Source organism: Miscanthus floridulus, chromosome 1, assembly GCF_019320115.1.
Source record: "Miscanthus floridulus cultivar M001 chromosome 1, ASM1932011v1, whole genome shotgun sequence".
NCBI lineage: Eukaryota > Viridiplantae > Streptophyta > Magnoliopsida > Poales > Poaceae > Miscanthus > Miscanthus floridulus.
Window position 1 is genome coordinate 145,319,146 of NC_089580.1, and position 15,064 is coordinate 145,334,209.

General features: G+C 51.2%; 1 protein-coding gene across 1 annotated transcript; it reads left to right on the top strand.

Annotated features, from left to right (window-relative positions):
* The first annotated feature begins 12,061 nt into the window (after positions 1 to 12,061).
* On the top strand, positions 12,062 to 13,974 carry LOC136464753 (uncharacterized). The gene is made up of 5 exons (XM_066463708.1): positions 12,062 to 12,589; positions 12,874 to 13,002; positions 13,066 to 13,303; positions 13,533 to 13,676; positions 13,736 to 13,974. The coding sequence occupies exons 1-5, from the start codon at positions 12,062 to 12,064 to the stop codon at positions 13,972 to 13,974; spliced, it is 1,278 nt and encodes a 425-aa protein (XP_066319805.1).
* Positions 13,975 to 15,064: the final 1,090 nt, after the last annotated feature.

Here is a 15,064-nt window from a genome sequence, read left to right on the forward strand (position 1 = left end):
TGGGTGAAGATGTATTTCAAACTTTTGTGATCCGTATAGATATGACATATATTGCCCAATAAATAATGTCGCCAAATCTTAAGTGAATGGACAACAGCAGCAAATTCAAGATCATGGGTGGGATAATGTTCCTCATGCTTCTTGAGTTGTCTGGAAGCGTATGCTATGACTCTGCCTTCTTGCATAAGAACACAACCAATACCAATTCTAGATGCATCACAATAGATATCAAACGGCCTCTCGATATCAGGTTGTGCTAATACTGGGGCAGTTGTCAACAACTTCTTCAATGTTTGAAAGGCCTCACGTGAACGTCACCTAGGATGACCTGCTATGCACGGCCAGACACCTCGGCATCAAGATCTGTGGCGCCGAGACGTGTTACCTCGACGCCATGAGTACTGGCGCCGACCCCAGGGTCCAAAGATGAGTTTAAGTCTCCCAGGGGCTAAACGTAAATTTTCTTCAAAAAAGATTAAATTGTGAAAAAATAGGGACTAACTACTTGGATAGGTTATTTTTAAATTTACCTATACTAAAAAGTATTTTCAGATCTAACTCGTTCGGTCACGTCAGCCTCTTTTTAGGATAGGTTACTATTTTAAAATATTGATAACTATATTGTGCCACATGCACCAGTGCGCAAATTTGCTATGGTGGCGGCGTGTGCTGACGAGGCTGCCATTCTCGCGCCAGCCGGAATAGGGCGACAACTCGGTACGTCACGCCACAAAAGTTGGCGAGACCATATGGGGGAGTATATATATGTGTAAACATTCCATTTTAGTGACTTGCACAAATCTCAGCAGGGGCGGAGCCCAGTGGAGGTGAAACTGGGCTCTGCCCCTTCCTCCGTGTTTTTTTAGCCTAGACTTCTAGCGTATAAGTTGTAGTATCTGTACTCAACACAACACACTTGCACCACTACACACGCATACCCCTAGAAGCTACAACCTATACATCTCAAACGTTTTTCTGGAAATCACCGAAGCCACACGAGCCTCGTAGACGACGGGCACGTCGTAGTCTTATTGTGTGGCGCCACACGAGTATCCAGGACCTATAAGATTAATTTTTTGAGAATAAATCGCACGGTGAGAAATCACTATGGCCGAGCAGGGCTCGAACCAGGCACCGGTGGCTTCCACACCGGGAGAGCTGACCATCCGAGCTGAGGCTCGGTCCCCCTTCCTCCGTGGGTTTTCACTGAGCTTAGTTGCTTGTTTTTGTGTGTTGGCTGTTTCTGTTGAAGAGTTGGAGAAGATAAACAGGCGCTAGAGTGATGTTGAAGATGTATGGTTGAGTGGGCTTTGCTTGGTGGCCCAACTAAAAAAATGCAGCCCAACAGCATTCGCAAGGCCCGCTGTAACTCAAAATGCCCCTCCCCCCTCCCCCCACCCCTATTTTACAACCACCCTCCGCCACTGGGATATATTTTTAATTTTAACACTTTTTAGAAATTAATTTTAAATCTAACACCGTCGGGTTTTTTTAAAAACTAACACTTTTGGCCGCGCCTATTGCCCTGGCGCGGCCAAATGCCTGTGCCGCGCCATACATGGTGGCGCGGCAGAGGGCTGACGTGGCAGCGACTAGGAGCGCTGACCGCTGACGGGGCAGGGCCTGCCGCGCCACCGATCTTGGCACGGTACTGCCGCGTCTTGATCCGTGGCGTGGTAGAGCCGGAAATCTTGCCGTGCAGTGCAGTGACAAGAAAGGAGGTGCCTGAGCGCAATGAAATCGACAGCAGCAGCAGGCGCCTCGAAGTCGAAAATGAAATTTACCTAGGCGTCTTGACTACTGCATCTACTGTATCTACTGCATGATTTGACAACACATGCATGCATTGCATAGAGCAGCTACTGTAGACACAACCACACATGCATGTTGTAGTACTAGCTACTGTGTTGAGCTATGCACTTGCCACCTTTGGCAAAACAAGTTGGGCTGTGTTTAGTTCCCAAGAAATTTTTAAAAAGTGCTACAGTAGTTATCACAACGAATCTTACGATACGTGTATGGAGCATTAAATGTAGACGAAAAAAATTAATTGCACAGTTTGATTGAAAATCATGAGACGAACGTTTTGAGTCTAATTAGTCTATGATTGAACACTAATTTCCAAATAAAAACAAAAATGCTACGGTAGCCAAATTGCTAAATTTTGTGAACTAAACACAGTTGGTTGAGAGGCCAGCACGTCACAGCACACCGGACGTCCAGTGATTCTCTTAAGTTTGTGATATCGTGTGGGAAGCAATAAAATTTGAATCTCTGTTTGAGCAGGCAACCATGCTTCTACGATACTCCATTTGTTCTGGTTCTGAACAAGTATGACCTTTTCGAGGAGAAGATCAACCGCAAGCCCATCTCTAGCTGTGAGTGGTTCAACGACTTCTGCCCGGTGCGGACGAACCACAACAACCGGTCGCTGACTCATCAGGCATACTACTACATCGCCATGAAGTTCAAGGACTTGTACTTTGCACAGCAGAACTAAGATGAGCTCCTCCCCGTTCATCAGAGCTGAATGAGATGGCGGGCACTTGCTGACTGATTTTATTTTAGCTGATTTCGTGTGTGGTACATACAGACGCAAAAATCAATCATTATCAGTGTATATTATTTAATTGATTTGCTTATTCGTATCGTAATTGGTATTGGTTGTGTATTTTAGTGCTAAGGCATATAAGACTCAAGAATGTGTTGTTAGTACTGCTGTTGTTAACTGTTGGTGCATTGTATTTACCAGTACTAATTTTACCCAGCTGGCAGATACAGAGAAGACAAAATGTATGTCCCTTGGACTAGCAGAATCATTGATTGAAACATCAGCGTACACATATCCTGTTTAAAATTGAGCTTGTGATTTTTTGAGCAGTGACCACACATCCTGTTTCAAATTGGGTTTGTGAATTTTTTACTAGTGCCCGGTGTGCTGTGACGTGCTGGCCTCTCAACCAACTTGTCTTGCCAAAGGTGGCAAGTGCATAGCTCAACACAGTAGCTAGTACTACAGCATGCATGTGTGGTTGTGTCTACAGTAGCTGCTCTGTGCAACGCATGCATGTGTTGTCAAATCATGCAGTAGATGCAGTAGTCAAGACGCCTAGATTAATTTCATTTTCGACTTCGAGGCGCTTGCTGCTGCTGTCGATTTCATTGCGCTCAGGCGCCTCCTTTCTTGTCACTGCACTGCACGGCAAGATTCTCGGCTCTGTCGCGCCACGGATCAGGGCGCGGCAGTGCCGCGCTAAGATCGGTGGCGCGGCAGGCCCTGCCCCGTCAGCGGTCAGCGCTCCTGGTCGTCGCCACGTTAGTCCTCTGCCGCGCCACCATGCATGGCGCGGCACAGGTATTTGGCCGCGCCAGGGCAATAGACGCGGCCAAAAGTGTTAGTTTTAAAAAAAATCGGCGGTGTTAGATTTAAAATTAATTTACAAAAAGTGTTAAAATTAAAAATATATCCCCGCCACTGAGGCTCAGTGCAATATATTTTGAAGATTCTAATTTCAAAATAGGCTATATGGTATTTCTACGACGAGGTGGCAATAGTTCTAAAAAAATTGGAAATGGATTGCACTTTTCAAGCCACTAAATAAATTAGAAAACTTACTCAAATTTAGGGAAAACTAAAAGACACTAAGAATAAGACACATACATTCCACTTTGTTAACATACACTGCCAATTTATACTCTAACCTAATTTAAACTTCTTACATGGTAATAAACTTGTATGATACTACTTCTTCTGTAGACCATATACCCATATTGATGTAGAGAGTCGCTGCATGCTACTATGAGGAGACCTTACACACCAACATCAATATGCAAGATCAACATCTACATCAATATGTAAGATCGACTCTCTACTAACTCTTTACATCATAGTAGAGAGTCAGTACAGAGTCGATCTTTGCATATTCATGCACAAAGTCGATTTTGCATATTGATGTGGAGAGTCAATTTACATCAATATGTGAGTATATTGTCCATAGAAGATGTGGTGTCACAAGTTTGTTACCACATATGACGAAGTTAAAGTAAGATTAGGGCAAGTACACTTATGGGAGTCGAATTTTTTTATGAAGATATATAAGTTGGCATTGTGTATGTTAGCATAATGGAATGTATGTCTTATATTGCATGTCTGTTGGTTTTTTTTTTTCTAAAATTTAGGTGCTCTTTTGTAATTTATTTAGTGGCTTGAAAAGTGCAATTCATTTCCAAATTTTTCTGAGCTAAGCCACCTCGTCATACGAATACCATATAGCCGACATTAAAATTATATGTTTCAAAATATATAGCACTTGGCCTTGTGCAAGTCTGTAAAATGATATGTTTAAAATATGTGTAGCATGCATGTCGTGTTTTGCAGAATTTTTTTTTGAATCAGTGTTTTACAGAATTTAGAGTTGAGGAGCTAGTAATTTATTCAGAGAGAAAGAAAAGACAACATTGGAGAAGGACAGTGGTAGCCCCATGCCAAGTTGTCTTGTCGTTCCGGCTAGCACGATAGCGGTAGTCTCGTCAGCACGCACAACCACCGTGGCAAATTAACTGTGTCAGTGCATGTGGGCCTAATAGTGTTATCTTGTCGTCTCACTTATGGTGGTGTGACCAAACGAGTTAGATTTAAAAAATACTTTTTAAGTAGAATATTTTTTAAAAAAAATGTTGTCTTTAAAAAGGAAATAAAAAATTATGATTCCAAAACCATAGAATAACAATAAATCATTCTAAGTGATAGGTTTCATGAATCATTTTAATTGTACGAAGAGCACTGAGAGAATATATATATATATATATATATATATATATATATATATATATATATATATATATATATATATTATCGCTGTATCTAGCTGGGTATGTCATAATAAAATATCATCACGCTGAGAAATAAACACACGGAGTTAGGCCTCGACGACAATTAGTTGAAAAGGGCACTAGCTGCTATGGGTGGATCTATAGTCTTTAGTGGGTGTAGCGGCACGCACACAAAAATAGAAAAACAGTGATTATAACCAAATTTTCACGGTATTCGCACCCTCAGAATAAAAGTCCATGCAGTATGTACCCACAAGACAAGCGCACCCTTTTGAATTTTCTCTAACTCCGCCACTAGCTAGTTTCACTCCTCAATCAAAAAGGAAAAAGAAAAGGGTACTAGGAGTATATATCATATATGTATGGTGACGAGAAAGTCACAAGGAATTAATGGTACGAAAAGTTCACGATTAGGTTTTGAATTGTACCACGTTTGTTACTGTATGTGTGCATGGTGACGACATGGATAAATATTTCTAGTCGAGAGCAGTGCCTCCATTGTTTTGTGTTTGCTCGCCGTACGGCCGGCTTGCTTCAATTATATAGTCTTATCCTCCTGTTTCCTAGATAGATTCGGACTTCCTCTAATTAATTGCATGCCCTTAAGTTCACTTTGCGCATAGTTAACACGCAAAAGTGCAAAAGAGTCCTTGAAAGGTTTCATCATCAGCATCTATGCAATTATCTTTTTGTCCTTTCTCTTGCCCCCATCTGATCAAAAGTAAGAGTTTAGTAATAAGAGAGATGTGCCGTCAGCACACAATCAACTGTCGCTTATTAAGTTCTTAACACGTATAGTACGGGCATGCTTGAACATCTCAGGGTCAATAGTTTAATTTCAGCGGTATGTGTCATATACTGCTAGGATAATAGTAACAAATTTGGCAACTGACGCTATAGTGTTCGGTTCGTCAACATCTCAGAGCTCCATGTTGCTCTAGTTTATATTTTGCCGCGCCCAAACGATGATACCAGAATATTAATCTGCCGTATAAAGCCGTGTACCTATATTGAATCACTTTGAAACAGTACGGGATGAGCACAAAGTATATACATATAGAAGCATATATAGTATCTGTATCTCTGAACTGTGTGCAGCAACGTAAGGAACTGATGGCATAGCACAATTAGTCTCTCACAATTTCAGGTTAGATACAATTCTCCATTTTTCCTATTTATTTACATATATATAGATCAATATGGATTACAATATCAAGTAGAAGAAATCGTTAGGAAATCATTCACACATATATATATTTCATTCACACACCAGGCTATGTCACATTTATCATCCTTTGAATTAGCAAACACAAAAGTTATTTCCCCCCAGATGGACAAGGCAATGCTGTATAGTTTGGTGCTTGCCGGTTGCTCTTATTAGCTGATGCCTACCACGATGACGCTATTGCAGTTGATTGTGTACGTGCACGACGAGCACCTACGCCTTAGCAACTAACCCTACAATACAATTGTTATATACAAGTGCAAATGTTAGGTCCGCATTTGACCATTCGCGCTTGCGAGCAAACGTTTCCATAATAATAAGTCATAAAACACTGAACGCTTCGGTATCACTATTGTATACAAACATGATTTTTAATCATTATCCTGAATGCTACCGCCCTCTGTCCTAAATTATAGGTTATTTTAGCATTTCTTGCCTAGATACATAATAAAAATTATAGATATCTAGAAAAAACAAAACGACGTACACTAGTGTCGGTGTTTTGAACCCGAGGGGTTCTCAACCAACTAGTGAAAATGTACTGCGTGTCCCTAATCCCGGATGGTGATGCAAAGAGACACAAGGTTTATACTAGTTCAGGCAATAGGTGCCCTACGTCCAGTCTGAGAGAGCGATCTTGTATTCGTTGCACCGAGGTGCTTGTAGTAGGGGTTTACAAGCAGGGCGAGAGAGGGAGCTAGTCCCAGGTCTCTGCGTGGAGCGGCGTGGGTTGCTTGAGATGTTGATCTCTTGCGATGAGAAGGAGTGTGAGTTATAGGGCATTGCGTTGTTTTCTCGTGTATCTGTGAGTCCGTCCGTCTATGCGCGTGAGCGTGTTCTCGTGAGTTCGCTCGTCTCCGTGTGTGTCTCCCTAGAAGCGGCCCCGGTCACTCCCTTTTATAATCGAAGGGAGGCACAGGGACGTTACATGTGTTCGCTACGTGGCATTTTGTGAGCGGAGGCGGTGTGTCCGAGCCCTACAGCTCGTCACTGTGGCAGCATGGTCGATGGAGCGGTCTTGTCCTCGGTGTACTGGAGCGACGCGTTGGTCACGTCCGATCCTGTGCGACGTGGGAGCTCCTGTGGCCTGGCGCAGGGTATGGTGCGTACTGCAGACGACGTGCCGGTCGCTGTATGTTGATTACGTAGAGAGCCGAGGCCCAGTCGGTGCAGAGGCTGAACCACTGTGGGGGGCTCGGCGGGCGCGAGTCCCGAGGCTACCGAGACCCCGAAGCGGATAGCCGAGGCTCGGAGGGAGCAGTTGGTCTTTGTTCGTTGATTCCGAGGCTACAGGGACCCGGACATGACTCTCCACGTCGCGCTGTCCTCGGAGCAGGGGTTAGGTAGCACAGTGCAGCATGGGCGTCAGTCGTGGGCGCAGTGCCAAGCACAGCGGCCGGTAACCCCTGCCCCGCCCTGTCCTGGACGGCATGGCATCGATGTGACTCACGTCTCGTCGGCCACTCCGCTGTGTCGAGCCGTCGTTCGGCTGATATCGCGGGAGTGGTTGAACGCGTTAGTTGGACGTGACGTCCTGTCAGAGGAGTCGGTCAAGGCGGAGGCGACGGGGTTGTTGCCGAGCCGGCCTCGAGCGAGGCGGAGAATCGGTACTTCGTCCGAGGCCTTACGGGCGGGGCCTCGAGCAAAGCGGAGAATCGGTATCTCATCCGAGGCCTTACGTGCGGGGCCTCGAGCGAGGTGGAGAATCAGCACCTCATTCGAGCCTTACATGCGGGGCCTCGAGCGAGGCGGAGAATCAGCACCTCGTCCGAGGCCTTACGGGCGGAGCCTCGGTCAAGTCGGGGTACTGTTCAAGGTGGTCCGGGCGGTCTAGCCGAGTCTCGGATAAGGTGGAGGTTTGCCGGTAGTTGTCTCTTGGCTTCGATTTTTACAGGGTTCTAAGCGATTTTTTCGGTCTTGCTTAGGGGGCCCCTTTTATGGTACCCGATAGTAGCCCCCGAGCCTCGGGGAGAGTGTGAGCACTCTTCCTGAGGTTTTGATGAGACTTGGCTCGCGGCAGCTCCTGACGGGATGATATTTCGTAGTCGGGGCCTCGGTGGGTGCGCGCGAGTGCACCCGCTGAGTGTAGCCCCCGAGGCCCTGGAGGAGTGAATTTATTCCTCCAGAGGCTTTTCTCATGTTGAGTGAGGGGTTTTACCGCGTTTGCCGAGTCCACGAGTGCGAGTTCGGGTCGCTGGGCCTCGGCTTGGTTGTAGGAAGAGCCCCCGAGCCTTTGCTCGGAGCAAGAGGGCGATCAGGAGTTCTCCTGTCTTTTTTGTGCGGCCCTCGCGCATCCTTTTCGTTCAGAAGAAGGGGTGGAGTATGCCAGGCTACCCTCGGTGGGTGTGAGCAGTGACACCTCCGGTGAGCTTTTATCGGGTAAGTCCGAGTGGAGGCCCGTGCCCCATTCGATAGGGGTCGGCTAGCGGTCCAGAGATGTACTCCAAAAGTACCAGAGGACTTCTCTAGTGGGTCTCAGGGCCGTTCGATTGGCCCCGGGGGCTCGGTGCCTCCCTACGGTGGGATCCTATTCAGAGACCTCCCTGTCGGTCTCGGACACGACTTAGGACATCCCAAGCAATCGCTTGCTTGGGCCTCGGCCATGTATGGGCTCGCCCATAGTCATCCCTAATTCTGTTTGTCCTGGGGCGGCTATCGAGACCCTCGGGGGCCTAGCCTTCGAACCCCTAGACCGTAACATGCTCGATGCCTTTTATTGCATTTGTCGAGCCCCCGAGTGCGAGTTTGGGTTGCTGGGCTTTGGCTTGTTTGCAGGAAGAGCCCCCGAGCCTCTGCGCGGAGCAAGAGGGCGATCAAGAGTTTCCCTGTCTTTTTTGTGCGGCCCTCACGCATCCTTTTCGTTCGGAAGGAGGGGTTGTTTGCCGAGCCCTTGAGTGCGAGTTTGGGTCGCTGGGTCTCGGCTTGGTTGCAGGAAGAGCCCCCGAGCCTCCGCACGGAGCGAGAGGGCGATCAGGAGTTTCCCTGGCTTTTTTTTGTGCGACCCTCGCGCATCCTTTTTGTTCAAAAGGAGGGGTTGTTTGCCGAGCCCTCGAGTGCGAGTTTGGGTCACTGGGTCTCGGCTTAGTTGTAGGAAGAGCCCTCGAGCCTCCGCACGAAGCGAGAGGGTGATCAGGAGTTTTCCTGTCTTTTTTGTGCGACCCTCGCACATCCTTTTTGTTCGGAAGGAGGGGTTATTTGCCGAGCCCTCAAGTGCGAGTTTGGGTCGCTGGGTCTCGGCTTGGTTGCAGGAAGAGCCCCCGAGCCTCTACATGGAGCGATAGGGTGATCAGGAGTTTCCCTGGCTTTTTTGTGCGGCCCTCACGCATCCTTTTCATTCGGAAGGAGGGGTGGAATATGCCAGGCTACCCTCGGTAGGCGCGAGCGGTGACACTTCTGGTGAGCTGTTATCGGGTAAGTCCGAGTGGAGGCCTATGCCCCATTCGATAGGGGTCAGCTAGCAGACCAGAGACGCACTCCAAAAGTACCAGAGGGCTTCTCTAGTGGGTCCCAGGGCTGTTCGATTGGCCCCGGGGGCTCGGTGCCTCCCTACGGTGGGATCCCATTCAGAGACCTTCCTACCGGTCTCGGACACAACTTAGGGTATCCCAAACGATCGCTTGCTTGGGCCTCAGCCATGTACAGGCTCGCCCATAGTCATCCCTGACTCTGTTGTCCTAGGGCGGCTGTCGAGACCCTCGGGGGCCCAGCCTTCGAAACCTTGGACCAAAACGGGCTCGGTGCCCAGTTCCTTCGTCTGAAAGGAATCGGGTGGGGGATATTCCCCTCCCATCGGCTGACAACGGCAGGTGCACCTTTTGAGGCGGTTTCTCAGGGAGACGGAACGACGCCTATGGTCGCTACGGTCAGATGCGACATGATGTCTACGGATGGGATGTTACTATGCGCGTGCGGTTAATAAGGAAAAGGTGGACGCGTGGGTGGTTTAATCGAATCTGGATTAACTGCGCCAGATCTAAGGGAAACTTCCCTGGTTTCGTCGCCTGTCCGTTTCACCCCCTTCCCTCATAAATACGTGACGAGCCTCGCCCTTTCCCTCCTTACCTTGCCTACCTGCGTTCGCCCCTTTTTGCCCTCGAGCGGTTGCTAAGAACAAAGGAAGAGAGTGCCAGGGAGAAGAAGGGAGAAGGGGGAGGAAGAGAGAGAGAGTGAACGAGCCTTACTGCCGTAGCCGCATTCTCCACCGCACCCATGGCCGGCGGCGCTGTTGTCCTCTAGGTGGATCCTTGGGGTCCATCCGATGTGTACACGGAGACACTGTAGTCGCTTGTCGATGACGGCCTCCTCCACCCGGTTACCGACCCCACCAGGCCGGACTGGATTGCTTCGGGGGGTGAGCCGGAGCCAAGGCCATGTGATGGCTACATCATGAGCTTCGTGGCCTTCCATGAGCGTGGTCTCGGCCTATCGGCGGATGGGTTCATGTGGGCGCTCCCGCACTACTACGACGTGGAGCTCCACAACTTCAACCCCAACTCCATCACGCAGGCGGCCATCTTCATCGCCGTCTGCGAGGGGTACCTGGGCATTGCCCCCCACTGGGAGCTATGGCTCCACCTTTTTCGGGTGGGGCTCACCACCAAGCCGACGGGCACGACGGGCATGGGGAAGGCGATGAGGGCCGGCGGCTGCACTCTCCAAGTGCGCCAAGACTGGCAGCTCCTCTACATCCTGGCCCAGCTCACGTCATCCAACCGTTGCTGGTACAATAGCTGGTTCTACCTCCGCAATGACGATGGTGGATTTCCCCCCTATACCAAGCGGGTCGTGGAGAGTCAGCCGAAGAGGTGGAGGTACGGCGTCACGGTGGTTGATCAGCCCAAGCTGCGGCCGCTCCTAGAGGCGTTGGAGTGGCTGCATGGCCACGGCCTTACGTTGGCTGTGGTCGTGGCAGCCTTCCACCACCGGAGGGTGCTGCCGCTGATGGCTCAGCGACAGCGCCTGTTCGAGATGACACCGGATGAGCCGATCGATGGCGTCCGGATGTCCGCCGTCGCCCTCTCCGATGAGGAGATTCTACGTCGAGTGAGAGAGACGGTGGAGGGGCGGCTGAGGAGCAGTGGTTTGGCCCTGTTCCCGATGCACCCGACACGAGGGTACATCTCTCTGGTGAGTCACGTGCCGCTATGGCCCCCTAGGCCTCCTTGCTCCTTATATTTTCCTATTCCCTTATTTGTGTTTGCTGTTCCTACAGGGGATGAGGGATGTGCGAGCCTCCCCGCCGCTCGTTCCTGAGGACGCAGAGCGGCGGGCGATGAACAGGGCACATGCCGAGGCGTAGAAGAAGCAGAAGGATGCCAAGGAGGCAAGGCACAAGAGGAAGAACCTCGAGCGCGATGAGCTGGAGAAATGTCACCGGCAGTAGAGGCACGATGGTCTCCTAGTGGAGCCGTCTCCGTCACCGTCGTTGTCGGATTCCTCGAGCGATGATGGTGAGAGCAAGGTAGGGCAGGGTACCCTGGACCATCTCCCTAACGTCAGGGGGACGGTGCCCAGGGCGTCGGTGAGCAGCCCAGTGTTTCCAGGAGGAGGAGGAGAGGACGCCTCAGGGCCAGCGATCGCCCACCCCAGGGTCGAGGCCGACACGCCCAAGGCCCGGGCGTTAGGGAAGCACGCCGTCAGCCCGGTGGGCTCGATGGTGGAGGTGGAGCAGGCAATGGAGGAGGCGACCCAACAGCCTCCGTAGAGGGTCGAGGCGGCGCTGGGGTCTGGCGAGGGCCGGCCGGCACTGACGGACACGGGGGCCATGCCACCGCCGCCGCCGCCGCCGTTGCAGAGGATGAGGGGCGCAGTGTAGAAGGTGTTGTGTCCCTGTTTAGGGTAAGTGTGTTGTCGACAGAGTTTGCAGTATCTTCCACTCATTCTTTGGCCGTGTGCTGACTTTGTGAATGCTTTGCCTTCAGCCAAAAGCGTTAGGCGGAAGCGCCCGCCCTGGCACCACGTAAGGTGCTCAAGGTGAGCACCAGCTCCACCACCCAATGGGTGATGGAGGTGCAAGCCGCCATACAGCGTGGCGTGGCATTAGTGAGGGCCGACCCAAAGGAGCCGGACACCCAAGGAGAGGCTACCGAGGCAGCCACGAAGCAAGTGGGGGAGGAGGCGCCTATGCCCCACGAGGTCAAGGCCCTCAAGCCAGATGAAGCTGAGGCACCCTCAATCGCTGAGGCCACCGAGGGCGAGGCCGAGGCAACGGAGGCCGGGGTGTCTAGGGCCACTGAGGCCGAGGTGGCAGAGGCCGGAGCCCCCAGGACCACTAAGGCCGAAGTGGTAGAGGCTAGCATGGGCATGGTGGATCTAGCAGCCCAAGAAGCGGAAACGGAGGTGGGGCAAGCTTCAGTACCACCCTTGGTCCAAGACCCACCGCCATCGCAGGAGAGCGCTCGGGATGTGGAGGTCCATTCGATCTCCTCCGACGATACTTCCCAGGGGAAGGAGGTGGTAGATGCCGAGGTGGCCAGCACCGCGGAGCAGCCAGCTTCGACCTCTGGCAAGGGGAGCTTGGCCCTCGTCCGGGTACAACCCAAGCCCCACGGGTAGGATGGCCTGCGGTTCTTGTGGCAGAGCCGGGACAACCCTAAGGGGGAGCCTCTGTTTGCCCTTGAGGACACGGCCGAGGGGGGACGCTAGGACTCTTTCGAGCAATTTCGCCAGCTAGTGGAGCGGTCGCTGTGGACAGCGCTGTCCGTCGTGGCTGACGACCTGCCCAGCGTCGCCCAGGTCCACGCCTTCTTTTCTTGTACTGTGTCGTCTTTTCCCGAATCTTCTTGCCGTGCTTGATGTCCGTTCTGCATTTCCAGGAGCTTGAGGCCCGGTCCCTCGGGAAGTCGTTGTTCCTCCAGTGGGAGAGGGACGTCTGGGACCAGCTTCGGTGGCAGAAGGACTTGCTTGCCAATGCCAACGGGCTTTTGTCGGTGCAGAGCATGGAGGTGGGGGACCTTCGCCTTCGCTGTGCTGATATGAAGGCTGAGGCGGCCATGGCTCGGGAGTAGGCCGCCCCTTTGGCGGTGCAGATCAAGGACCTGGAGGAGGAGCTGAACCAGGTGGCCGGCGAGCAGGACACCTTCAGGTCCCAGGCCGAACAAGTGGAGGCCTCTACCAAGGCCGTCGCTGGGCAGCTAGGGGCAGAGCAGGGAGCGCACCTGCTGATGAAAGGTGCTCTAGCTAAGGCCCTCAAAGTGGCCGAGGCCTCCCGAGTCGAGGCCTTAGCCTGGAAGGAAAAGGCCGAGGGTGAGTTCCGTTGAGCCGCACCCCTTATTTTATTTGTTTTTCTTGCGTTCGACCCTTAACTCCCCGATGTGACGTAGGGCTAGAGAGGGAGGCTTCCAGGGCGGCCGAGGCCTCTTGGGTCGAGGTTCAAAGCTAGAAAGATAAAGCTGAGGGTGAGTCCTGTAGGCCTTCACCCTTGTTCGGCTTATTTCCTTTTGTGCTTAACCCTATCCCGCTTGTCTTGGCGTAGGGTTGGAGAAGGAGGTAACCCGGGTAGCCGAGGCCTCCGTCGCAGTGCAGATGGTGCTTGAGGCCAAGATCGAAGAGCACAACGTGCTGCAGAGCGCCACCCGTACCACCTATGAGGCCCTAGAGGTTAGAGGGGTTGAGTCAGGTAGCTCCCTCGGGAGATGCTTGATCGCGTTGAGCGGTCGAGTCCACGAGCGACTCCAGGGGTGCTCCATATGGGCGTCAAGCGCGCCCTGGCCGTCGTCTCCTCACACTACGCCGGCATTGACCTCGAGGCCGTCAGTGATGGTTACGTCTTGGCTAAGGATGATGAGGATGCTGAGGAGGAGGTCCTAAAGCTAGTGGAGGCGGCTGAGGCCCCCGGCACGGCGCTGGCCAAGCTGTTCAAAGAGGAGGTGGTTCCTCCTACGCCGAGCGCCGACGCTGGCGACCCTGAGCTCTGACCTGGGCCAAAGGGGTCATGTAAACAGATTAGGACTTATGTTACTATATCATAATGCTTGTGGCCATCGAGGCCTTGTTTAAAGTACTCATGTGTATACGCTTTTTAATCATTTTTTATTGTATTTCCGAGCCTCTGCCCTCTGTCTCGTCTCTGAACATATCACTTGCAAAAAACTTCCTCAGAGCCTAAGCTACCCCTTGGGCAAAAGGTGGTGAGGGAGTTGTCGTAGCCCGGAGGCATAGGCGTCTCGCGGCTCGACCGACCCTTTGGCCCTGAGACAGACTTTCGGTCCTTAGGTTTTTTACAATTGATTTGTTAGAGCACGCTAGAGAGTTTTGCGTAGAATTTTTTTTGAAAAATGACTAAAAAATGGTGCCTGAGAGTTAGGGGGGGTCCCCCCTTCTAGTCCCCGAGGGAGGCTCAGTTCTGCAGAGGCAAAGCCGAGTCTCATTTTCGAGCCTCTTCCCTCTGTCTCGTCTTTGAACATATCTCTTGCAAAAAACTTCCTTGGAGCCTAAGCCGCCCCTCGGGCAAAAGGTGGTGAGGGAGTTGCCGTAGCCCAGAGGCGTAGGCTGTCTCGCGGCTCTACCGACCTTTTGGCCCTGAGATAAACTTTTGGTCCTTAGGTTTTTTACAATCGATTTGTTAGAGAACGCGAGAGGGTTTGGCATAAAAATTTGTCAAAAATGACTAAAAACGGTTCTGGGACTTAGGGGGGTCCCCCCTTCTAGCCCCTGAGGGAGGCTCGGTTCTGCAGAGGCAGAGCCGAGTCTCCCCTATAGCGTTACCGTAACGCCGATCCCCCGTGGGGGGTTTCTTGAAAAATTAGAACAACTAAAGACGTTTCTTTATTGTATTTCGAGAAACAATGTATATAATGCTTGGAAATTTAAGGATAGAAGTGACGTAGTTGTTCTATGTCCTAAGCGTTGGTGAGGATTTCGCCCTTCTCGTTGGCTAGCTTGTAGGTCCCGGGCTTCAGCACTTGGGCGACGATGTATGGTCCTTCCCACTGTTGTAGCGACCACCTCGGTACAGGTGGTAGCCTCGGGTGGGCCCATCATTGTCGTGGCGCCATTGTCTACTGA